Source organism: Talpa occidentalis, unplaced genomic scaffold (genome assembly GCF_014898055.3).
Source record: "Talpa occidentalis isolate TD23 unplaced genomic scaffold, MPIMG_talOcc4v2.1 talOcc4.15, whole genome shotgun sequence".
NCBI classification, from domain to species: Eukaryota; Metazoa; Chordata; class Mammalia; order Eulipotyphla; family Talpidae; genus Talpa; species Talpa occidentalis.
In genome coordinates, this window is record NW_023601543.1 from 55,621,060 (window position 1) to 55,632,804 (window position 11,745).

At 41.7% G+C, this 11,745-nt stretch overlaps 1 protein-coding gene across 1 annotated transcript; it reads right to left on the reverse strand.

The window, feature by feature from the left end:
• Window positions 1-827: 827 nt before the first annotated feature.
• BMP15 (bone morphogenetic protein 15) lies at window positions 828-11,452 on the reverse strand. Its single transcript, XM_037513061.2, has 2 exons — window positions 10,639-11,452; window positions 828-1,754 (listed from the first exon to the last, which is right to left on the reverse strand). The coding sequence occupies exons 1-2, from the start codon at window positions 10,964-10,966 to the stop codon at window positions 895-897; spliced, it is 1,188 nt and encodes a 395-aa protein (XP_037368958.1). The 5' UTR covers window positions 10,967-11,452; the 3' UTR covers window positions 828-894.
• Between the last annotated feature and the right edge of the window lie 293 nt (window positions 11,453-11,745).

Sequence of the window (11,745 nt, forward strand, 5' to 3'; positions counted from 1 at the left end):
AAGAAAAATACCGGATGGTCTCACTCATAGCAGGAATCTAGAAAACTTAAGGGACCAGGAAAATGAATAACTATAAGAAAGTGAAAATCAAAATCAACTAAAAACTATGAACCAGAGACAGTTTTTGGGGGGTGGGGCATGGGAGGGGAGGGATAGGGGGTCAGAATGGGGCATTTGCAATTGTATGGGGGAATATAAAAATAAAATTCATTATTTAAAAAAAAAAGAAAAAAAAGAAACTGAGAGGAAAATGTCTGATACCTTAGAAAAAAAGATTTCCTTCTTTCTGTTCCCCTCAAAATATCTTGGGAGATTATTGCCTAAATGTTCACAAACCCACCCGAGAAAAGTTAGTCTTAGACTTAGCAGGCACTCTAAACTCCGAAGCAGACTTACTGATCAGAAACTAGTTTCTAGGACATGGGGGACAAGGAAGAATATAAAATCTCCAGTTGTTTTCTTTACCCCAAATCTTGTTAGTAGCCTTGGAAGATGGACTCTGGGAAGACTCCTGCTTCCCCAGGTCTTGGAGGGACCATTCCTAAAGTTGGCCCGCCATGGACTGGTGACTTTTGTCAACATCACAATAAAGAAGACAATAAAGTCACAATAAAGTCACACTAGAGAGGCAGCTCCAAAAGAAACATCTTAACCAAGCAGCAAGGGCACAAGATAGTGGCCTACATGTGCTGGTGTTTGGTACCAGAAGCGGTTTTATAAAGTGAGGCACTTATAAATGGGGGGGGGGAGGATTAAATAACGACATATAAAGGAAGATATAGAGCCCATAGAATGGGTAAAGGATCACTTGAAGCTTTAATGTTGATATGTATTTCTTTATTTTCAATCCTTCTCCAATTGCTTGGGGCACTTGACACTGCTATACCTTTGTCGTCACCTGCAAGTGCAGGACTGGGCGATCATGTCCTCATACTCCTTGTACAAGATACTCCCATTTGCCTCAATCAGAAGGATACTAATGGGAACGTACTTATAAGGGACACAGGAGGGCTGAGGGACGCTCTGGTCTACCAGCTCATTGACAAGGTTCTGGATGATGGCATGATTGGGAGAATTGAGACCAGAGCGGAGTACTCGAGGGCAGGTCCCCTTGCAGTAGTTTGGGGTATAGAGATGAGGTGCAATGATCCAGTGGTCCCATCCCAGTTGGTGGAAGCTGACTTGGAAATGGTGGAGGGAACACTGGCTGCTTTCAGGCTGATCACGCTCCCGGGAGGGGCCAGAAACCTCAGGCGTAATGCTGCCTGCTTGCCGGGCCCTCCGCAGGAGAAGAGAAGAACTCTTTTCCATGAACTGCTCCAAGCCCCTGGGGAGAAGTTTTGCCTTGTGAACACTTCTATGAGTATCGTTGAAGTAGAGTAACAAAAAGGCAATGTCCAAGGATGCAGTGCCATGCCAGCGGTGCGCGACAACTTCAGTACCTTTTTGCTGCTGACACATGAACTGGAGCCGGAGAATCCTGCGCCCCTTGTGCTTCCAGAGCCTATGTTGAATATGCTGTGTGATATCCATCTCCACCCAGGCTTTGGACAGCAGGGATGGCTTTGAGGAAGCGCTTCCTGAAGGGGAAAAGTAGTTAGTTGGCTTTTTCTGGACCCAGGGCTCCACATGGCAGGAGAGGTGGTAGCGAGTTAGGTGGAGTTGATGGCGGTAAACCACAGTGGCTCGGACTAGATGGTACACCACCCCGTTTGGTCTCAGAGCAAAGTCCAGAGTCTGTATATACCAGGGGCCTGTATAAGAGGGAGGAAAATGAGAGCATTAGCTTCTTGTCTCATAGCCTGCATCTCTCTCACAAAACTGCTCAGTACAAACAGAGCGGTAAGCCGCTCTAAAATTAACTGGAGATCATGACAACAGCTGGCGTTTATGGAACACTTACTGGCATATTAGATGCTTTACATGCATTAGTTCTGTGTAATAGCCTGGTGAGATAGATATTTCCATTGTGCAGACAAGGAAAATGAGGCTCAGAGGAGCTATGCCAGAGGGCACATAACCAGTGTATAGCAGAATCAAGATTTGAACCCAAGTCTGTGTCCCTCAAGAAGAAAAACTGTCTCATTTTTAGATCACTCACAGCATCAACCTAAATACAGACTTAGTTGTGTATATATTGTGTGTATGGGAAAGGCTCAATCATATTATTAGTTGACTCTTAAGGGTCACCAATTAAGAAAATCTTTGAGACAAATGCATTTAGAATGTGTCCACCAACCCAAATAGCAAGGGACACAAAAGCAAAAATAAATGGGACTACATCAAACTGAAAAGCTTTGGTTCCTCAAAATAAACCACTTTAAAAACAAAACAGCAACCTACAGACTGGCAGATGATATTTGAGATTCACACATACCACAAGGGGTTAATATTGAAAAATATATAAACTCCTCATATAGCTCAACAACAACAACAACAAAAAAAAAACAACCACCAAATGGCCAATTAAAAAGTGGGCACAGGATCTGAATAGAAACTTCTTCAAAGAGGACATACAGATAGCCAGTAGGCACATGAAGATATGTTCATCATCTCTTATCGTTAGGGAATTACATTATCTTATTATTAGGGGAATTAAAATAGCAATGAGCTATCACCTCACACCTGTGAAACTATGTGTAGTCTGGCTATAACAAAGTTACAAGAGGCATGAGCTGGTGAGGATAATGAGCAAAAGCAACCCTTGTGCAATGTTGGTGGGAATGTAAATTGGTGCAGTCATTATGGAAAGCAATATGGAGATTCCTCAAAAAATAAAAATGAAAATTGCTCATGATCTAATTATCCCACTTCTGGGTATTTACCTGAAGAATGCCAAAACATTAATTTGAAGAAATATGTGAACCCCCAAGTTCACTGTGACATTATTCACAATAGCCAAGAGTTGGAAACAACCCAAGTGCCCAACAACAGATGATTGGATAAAGAGGTGGTATATACACACAATGGAATACTACTCCCTTATAAAAAAAAAAAAAAAAGAAAATCCTGTCATTTGCAACAACATGGATGGACACAGGGGGTATTATTCTTAGTGAAATAAGTCAGGTGGATAAAGGAAAACACTGTGATTTTACTCATATATGGTACATAAAGAAACAAAATAAATGAACTCAATAAGATGAAAATAAACCCTTAGACTATAGGACCAAATAAGTGGTTAACAGAAAGGAAGGGAGTCTGGGGGTGGGTAAATCAGGTCCAAGAGATCAATTGTTTAGTGAAGGATAGAATTGTGCTTTTACTGATGATATAGTATAATTTAATATAGATGATGATTTATAATGAGGCACACCTGAAACTTGTATAGTGTTAAAATGCAATGTTATATAATACAAAAACTGTTTTAAGAATTTTTTAATAAAACATGTCCTCATGTCACCTATCAGATGCAGTTTGGGGGCGCTAGTCCAATATTGGAGAATATGGGCTGCAATGAGTTTAAAATACACAGGGTTGAGGGGCCACAGAATAATTTTGTCTGTGCCCCTCTATTGGGGGCTGCTATTCTGCCATTATTGCTTTCTACTTTAAGAATTGCTTCTTCTAAATTCCTGCTATGAGTGAGACCATCGGGTATTTTTCTTTTTCTTTCTGGTTTATTTCACTGAGCATGATCCCTTCCAACTCCACCCATGTTGCTGCAAATAGCATACATTTATCTTTTTTTTGATTGCTGAGTAATATTCCATTGTGTATATGTACCACATCTTCTTGATCCAGTCATCTGGTTTTGGGCATTTGGGTTGTTTCCATAGCTTAGCTATTGTAAATAGTGCTGCTATAAACATAGGAATGCAGGTGCCCTTTGGAATTAATGTTTCTGTGTCCTTTGGGTAAATATCTAGGAGTGGAATTGCTGGATCATATGGAAAACCTAAATAAGAGACCAGGAAAAAGAGTAATTATAATAAAGTAAAAATCAACATCAATAAGCAACTATAAACCAGAGATACACTACAGGGGGAGTGGAGGAGGGAGCAGGATCAAAACAAGGGTGGTGGGAATTTTATGGGGGCTAGAACCAAGGTGAAAATGCATACATTGTGCAACAATGAGAAATGATGTAAAATATATATATAATAAAAATAATAATAATAAATTAATTTTTTAAAAAGAATTGCTTCTTGGGCAGTTTTTCTTCTTGGGTTGTTTCCCTCTTCCCCTCAATCAACCTCTTCTCCAATCCTCACTGGAAATGATTATTTATTTACCCCATTCATTGTACCACCATTCCCCTAAATGCCATTTTCAACAAGCCCTTAGTCATATAAATATTTTGTTTGCTAAGAATTCTACTATAGGGTGCCTGCCTCTTAGTGATTAAGAGTTATAATCAATCAGTATAGTAAAGTGACAGGATACAAAATCAACACACAAAAATCAGTAGACTTCTTATACACAAACAATAAATCTGAAGAAGAAATAAAAAAAATCCCTTTTATTATCGAAACAAAAAAAAAATCAAATACTTGGCAATAAATCTAACAAAAGAGGTAAAGGACCTATACAATGAAAACTATAAAACACTGTTAAAAGAAATAGAAGAAGACACAAAAAAAGGGAAAGACATCCCCTGCTCATGGATTGGAAGAATTAACATTATCAAAATGGCCATCCTACCAAAAGCAAACTACAGATTCAATGCTATTCCAATAAAAATTTCAATGACATTCTTCAAAGAAATAGAACAATTATTGATGAAATTTATATGGAATCACCAAAAACCCCGAATAGCCAAAGCTCTTCTGAAAAAAAAAAAAAAGAGAGAGAGAGAGAGAAGGGAGGGCCTCCCCGGTGGCGCAGCTGTTGAGCGCTGGGTTGCGAAGCTGCCTGTAGCCTCTTCAGTGCCGGTTCGATCCCCGGCTGCTCCCCAGCCACCGGAGGAGGGTCCCACATGGAGCACAGACCTCTTCTGCTGCCCGCTGCTCCCCTCAGCAGTGTGCTTCGGTCCTTCTGCCTGCTCTGCTCGCCACTCTGGTGAATTCTCTCAACCTCCCGCAATTCTGACTGTCCCCAGTGCTTGTATAAATAAATAAAAAAAATAAATCTTAAAAAAAGAGAGAGAAGGGAATGGAGGCATTACACTCCCAGACTTCAAACTATACTACAAATCCATAATCATCAAAACTGCATAGTATTGGAACAAGAACAGACACACGGACCAATGGAATTGAATAGAAAATCCAGAAATAAACCCACAGATTTATGGTCAACTATTATTTGACAAAGGAACAAAGAATATGCACTGGAGCAAAGAAAGTTTGTTCAATAAATGGTGCTAGGAAAACTGGGTCGCTACATGCAAAAGAATGAAGTTTGACTACTACCTCACACCATGCACAAAAACCAACTCAAAATGGATTAAAGAACTAGACATAAGACCTGAAACCACAAAATACATAGAAGAAAATATAGGCAAAACACTACATGACAGGCACATCAAAGACATCTTTACAGACACATCACCCAAAGCAGTGAGAGTGAAGGCAAAGATAAACAGCTGGAACTACATCAAATTAAAGAGCTTCTGCACAGCAAAGGAGACAATAACCAAAACAAAGAGAAACCCCAACGACTGGGAGAATATTTTTGCCCACAACACTAATGATAAAGGAATGATCACAAAAATCTACAAAGAGCTTATGCAACTCAACAAAAACGAAGAAAATAATACAGTCAAAAAATGGGCAGAAGAGCTAAAAACTTCTCTGAAGAAGAAATGTAAATGGCCAACAGGCATATGAAAAAATGTTCAACATCACTTGTAATCAGGGAAATGCAAATCAAAACTACAATGAGATACCATCTCACACCAGTGAGAATGGCACATATTAAAAAAACTAGCAACAACAAATATTGGTGAGGTTGTGGAGAAAAAGGAACTCTCCTGCACTGCTGGTGGGAGTGCAAACTGGTCCAACCACTATGGAGAGCTGTGTGGAGATTTCTTGACCTACTACACATAGAGCTTTCCTATGATCCAGCAATTCCACTCCTAGGTATTTACCCAAATGACACAGAAACAGTAATTCCAAAGGGCACCTGCACGCCTATGTTTATAGCAGCACTATTTACAATAGCTAAGCTATGGAAACAACCCAATTTACAATAGCTAAGCTTTGGAAACAACCCAAATGCCCAAAAATAGATGACTGGATCAAGAAGATGTGGTACATATACACCATGGAATATTACTCAGCAATCAAAAAGATAAACACATGCAGTTTGCAGCAACATGGATGTAGCTAGAAGGGATCATGCTCAGCGAAATAAGTCAGAAAGAAAAAGAAAAATACCGGATGGTCTCACTCATAGTAGGAATTTAGAAAACCTAAATAAGAGATCAGGAAAAAGACTAATCAATACAAAGTAAAAATCAAAATCAACAAGCAACTATATACCAGAGACCCACTATGGGGTGGGGGTAGGGGGGAGGGTGCAACAGGGAAAGGAAGGACTAGAGTCAAAATAAGGGGGGAGGTGCAATTGTATGGGGAATATAACCCAAATGAAAATGCATACATTGTGCAAAGATGAATACGATGTAAGAATTATATAAAATAAAGTATTTTTTTTTTTTAAAAAAAGAGTTATAATCCAAACTGCAATGCTGACACCCAGTGGTTAAAGGGTTAGAAGCCTGGGCTGCAGAACTCTGAACTGTGCCCCCATTTGGCAAATGTCACAGATTACAAAGAAGGTATGAGAAAAATATCGGATGGTTTCACTTATAGGAGGAACAGAGGGAAAACATACAAGGGATCAGGAAAAAAAAAAGAGAAAACGAGAGGGCAAATAATAAATTGGAGACATTCAGCAGGGGAGGAGGAGGGGAAGGGAGAGGAATCAAAACTGGAGAGATAAGCACAAGAAACTATGGTGATGGTTCACAGGTGTCTTGGTGGTGGGAATTTTGGAGGGATTACACCCGAGAGTGAACAATGAACAATGATGTAAACAATGATATAAAAACATATAAATAATATAATAAAATAAAGACAATGGCAGGATTTCTAAAACAAGCAAACAAAAAAAACTAGGTTTTATAGGGGTAAAAGAAAACCTTTCTTAGTCCTTATACATCGTATTGCTAAACGTTTCTGTGTTAATTTATATCTCATTAATCTAATCATCCTTCTCCACAGAACTACGAGCCTGGAATTCTTCAGCAGGCTTGGGGAACTCAACACAGGAAATTTTTAATTTCTTTTTAAATTTTCTAAAATTTTATTTTATATATATTTACATAATTCTTCATTTTTGTACAATGTATGCTCTCTTCTCTCAGGTGTAGTCCTTGTGAGATTTTTAATGTCTTGGTTCATCAGGATAAAATTTTTAAAGCTTAGGTTGCAACTCATGCTTGATATACCTAAGTTTGGGCTACTAGGCATCATCCACACAAGGCCAAAGTCAGGCTGTGTTTACTTTCTCAAGTTATTCCACACTCCATTCCTACAAGAATCTTTCCAAAAGGCCCACCCATACACCTACCCCACCCTGCCTGAAAAGGAACCCAACCCAACCTCTAGCAGGCTGTCTGGTAAGGAACTGCCCTTTCCTTTCAGACCTTGACATAACATTATTTCCTGGAGCAGGGCAGGGTTGCTAAGGATCAGAGCCAGGAAGGGTCTGCTCAGAACTTTTCAAGGAAACGGCTGACTCACACATCCTGTGTGCTTGAACCTGGCATAGTTCTCCTGGCAAGTTCAACTCTGCTGGATCATCTCCTGATGGAAAGACCAGGGCCTGCTCTCTTGTCATCTGTTTCTGGATCCTTCTCAGAATCCCTAAATACCAGTATGTCCCCCAGTCAGACTAGGAACTGGCCTAATTCTAAGCACCCTCTGTACAAACTTGATTTGTGCCACTTGCTCTTGCTTCTATACTTAGGAATAAAGTCCAGATCTTTATAACGGCCTACACATCCCTCCGCTTCATCTGTCACATGTCCTACCACTTTCCACAATGTTCACGAGGCTCCAGTCATAGGGATCTTCCTTCTGTTCAAGTCAGAGGAAATTGTTTCTGCCATCTAGACCTCTGTACACATTGTTCTCTCTGCTTAAATCAGACTTCTCTCTACTCTTTTCAGACCTGACATTATTTTACAGACCTCAGTTTAAATGTTACCTCTTCAAAGATGCCTTCTCTGACAATCCCACCTAAAAAGAGGATTTCTGTGATATTCTTTATCAAAACAGCTTAGTTCATTATTTAATAGCACTCACAATTTGCAGTCATTTGTGTTTACTTGTCTCACCCACAACAACAGCCTATCCTGATCACATCTGCATGCAGGCACCTAGAACAGTGCCTGACACTGATTAGGTGCTGACCAACTATTTGCTGAGTGAATCTCTACCTACACCAATCTATTTACCCTTAATTAGAATACACTTCTCTCTTCTCTGCCTCTATGCAATGCCAAGATCCAGCTCAAAATTACCTACCCATTGAGCCTTCCATTTCCTGGCTTAAATTAGCGACCCATTTCTTTGCTGGAGTCCTAGGAGCTCTACCGCGTATATTTTACAAAGTATTTGTCATGCTGTATAATACTATATGTGATTGCCTACCCATACTACTACAGTGGGGATGCCTAAAGTTTAGGGAAGCAGTTATTTACCCCTTATATCCATCCCAAATACACTGATTGTTAGTTAAAACCTGTTAGGAGTCAGCACAGCAGGATGATTAAAAACGTAGGCTCTGGGGCCTGAAAGCCTGGTCTTGACAGCCAGCTGTATTGATTAGTAGCTGTGTGTTACAGCAAGTCACCGAGAGCCTCAGTTTCTTCACCTGTTCAGTGGGTGTGACAGTGGTGAGGATTAAGCAAGATAATGCTTATAAGGTATTTTGCCCAATGCCTGGCTCACAGTAAGAGCTATCCGGAGGAATATTTGTTGTTTAAACCAGAAGGAATATTTGTTGTTTAAATCTGCAATCATCTCCAAGACTAGCAAAGGCTTAAGACAGCTCACGAGTTTCCCAAGATTTCCTTAAAGTTGATAGCTGTTTTTATTTTTTTTAAGTTTTTTATTATTTATACAAGCACTGGGTACAGTCAGAAGCACAGGAGGGTGAGAGAATTCACCAGAGCCAGAGCAGGGAGCAGAACAGGCAGACTGACGAAGAACACTGCTGAGGGGAGCAGAGGGCATGGCAGGAGAGGTCTGCGCGCCATGTGGGACCCTTGCCAGTGGCCAGGGATCGAACTGGCGTTGAAGAGGCTGCGGGCAGCTTCGCAGCCCTGCTTCACAGCTTCGCAGCCCAGCGCTCAACCGCTGCGCCACCAGGGGAGGCCCTGATGGCTGTTTTTATTCCCTAAAGAGCCTCTCTACTTCAAGACCCACTGCTGTCCTGGAAAAGTGTCTAATGCAGATGTTTAAAACAGATTCAAACATGATGGAAACAAAGAACATTTCAAAATATATTTGGCACCAAAAAACCCAAAGTAGCAACATGATTGAAATAGAAAAGCTACATAAACAAGGATATTGGGATACTACAGTTAAACACTTAAACAGATTAGGGACAAGCTTTAGAATCAGACAGACTTAAGCTCAAATACTGTCACCCACTGTCTGTGTAATCTTTGCAAGTTATTTAACCTCTCAAACTTTAGTTTATCTTCAAAGATTATGCTAATTGGGGCACTCTCCAAAGATGGACCTCATGTGTCTAGAAGGCGTCTCTTAACAAGCCTGTTTCTTTCAGAAGCAGCTCCTTCTGCCTGCTTGTGTCTGTGCAAGGCTTTCCTTTTTTTTTTTTTTTTAATAATGAAACTGCCCTTTTGGAGATAAAAATTAAAGATTATGTTAATTGCTCCATGATAACTAATGAGAGTAGCTGTTGTTAAAGATTAAATACAATAGTGGATGCTCACCATGCCAGGTATTCAGGCCCTCAGATTTCAGCATGTTTCTGTCCTTTCTGAGGCCTTATACATTCCAATTCAGCATCCTGTACTCTTTGCCTTCTACTAATAAAATAACACAAACAGGGCCTCCCCGGTGGCGCAGCGGTTGAGCACTGGGTTGCGAAGTTGCCCATGGCCTCTGCAGCGCCGATTCGATCCCCGGCTGCTCCCCGGCCACCGGAGGAGGGTCCCACATGGCGCGCAGACCTCTCCTGCTGCCCGCTGCTCCCCTCAGCAGTGTACTTCGGTCCTTCTGCCTGCTCTGCTCCCCGCTCTGGTGAATTTTCTCACCCTCCCACGCTTCTGACTGTACCCAGTGCTTGTATAAATAAATAAATCTTTAATAAATAAATAAAATAACACAAACAACCCTATCCTCCGCAACGATGTATCTGGATATTTCCAGTTACAGTTTTCAGTGATATAACCTGTAATAAGACTTTCTTTGAAAGGCAGGAGATCAGTTGTCCTGGCCTGAGAGACAGTCTTCAGGCAGGCCCCAAGGCAATCTGTTTTTAAGTCGGGACCCTAAAGGGAAGTACCCTTGGAGCCAGCTGTCCCCAAGCTTGCCATCCTTTGAAAACCAAGTTTGTGAAAACAACCCACCTACCAGGTAAGGAAGCTTGACAGTAAACTCACAGAAACCCTTTCTTCTCCCCTCCAGAAGATAGTATGGGTGCATGATAACTCACCTCTGAGAGGCTTTGCCACGTTGGCCAAGGGCCTCACCAGCCTCACCATGGTTGCCCCGATGGTGCGGTTCTCCCTAGGGTGCCCACGCATGTCAGCTGAACGCTGGTACAACTCCAGCATGTACCGCAAGGGATGCCCTAGGACACGTGGTCTGCTCTGCTGCTTGCCAGGGACTTCTTCTAGCAGTTCCCAAATCAGGGGCAAGGTGGGCGCTTCAGCCAGGAGGGCCATGGATGGCTGCCCTACCTTTGCCATTTGACCACGGTGTTCCATAAAAAGCACCAGGCCCCAAATAACGAGGATTCTAAGGATGCTGAGGAGGACCATCCTGAATGGATTGGCGTTCAGCAATACACTCCAGCCCACATCCAAAAGACGCACTGTGACCCTTTCCTTTCACACAGATAACCACATCCTGGCTCCACAGCTGCAAAGGCAGGGCAAGAAAATAGCAAAAAAAAAAAAACAAAAAAAAAAAAAAAAACACAAACACAAAGGCAGGCAGGCCGATTCTGTGTTGCTTCTTCTGGAGGAGCTCCTGGATTTAGGGAGGTCTCCTAACTTGGCCTCTTTGCATCAAAACAAACAGAAACAGTAGCAGGAATAAGTCAGTCTGTCCATCCTGCTCTCCAGGGTGGGGAACAAGAGAGTACTTATTTGGAGGAGGCTGAAATTACGTCAGAGGAGAGGTCCATCCCAGGACCCACTCCCTTACCTGATCCACTAGGATGTAAAGAAAAAACCAGCACTAACCTGCCCTACTCCCCAGCTTTAAAGGTTGTCTCTTAATCAATACTTAAAGGGCCAGAGGCCTCCTGTGCCCATCCCAAGTCCACACCACACCTCAATGCAGCAGTTCCCAAAAGGTGGTCTGCTAATATAATGACTTGCAGTGTAACTGTGGAGTGGTTGTTAAGAACCCAGATGCTGGGTCTCAAGCAAACCATGAAGCCTCTGGGGATGGGATGCGACAACCTGAATCTTCAGAAATGCTACCAGATGTCCTGAAAACACGAAAATGTGGAAACCACTATGCGAGTTGGCTGCTAGGGCTTGAAGAAGTTGCCTTAACAGTGGTTCTCAATCTTGGCCATACATTGGAATCA

Excerpts from the sequence above, each read along its gene's own strand:
- BMP15 (XM_037513061.2), bottom strand. The coding sequence starts at position 10,966 with ATGGTCCTCCTCAGCATCCTTAGAATCCTCGTTATTTGGGGCCTGGTG. Across the intron at positions 1,755-10,638 it reads CGTGGCAAAGCCTCTCAGAG|GCCCCTGGTATATACAGACT; the intron begins GTGAGTTATCAT and ends CCTCTTATACAG.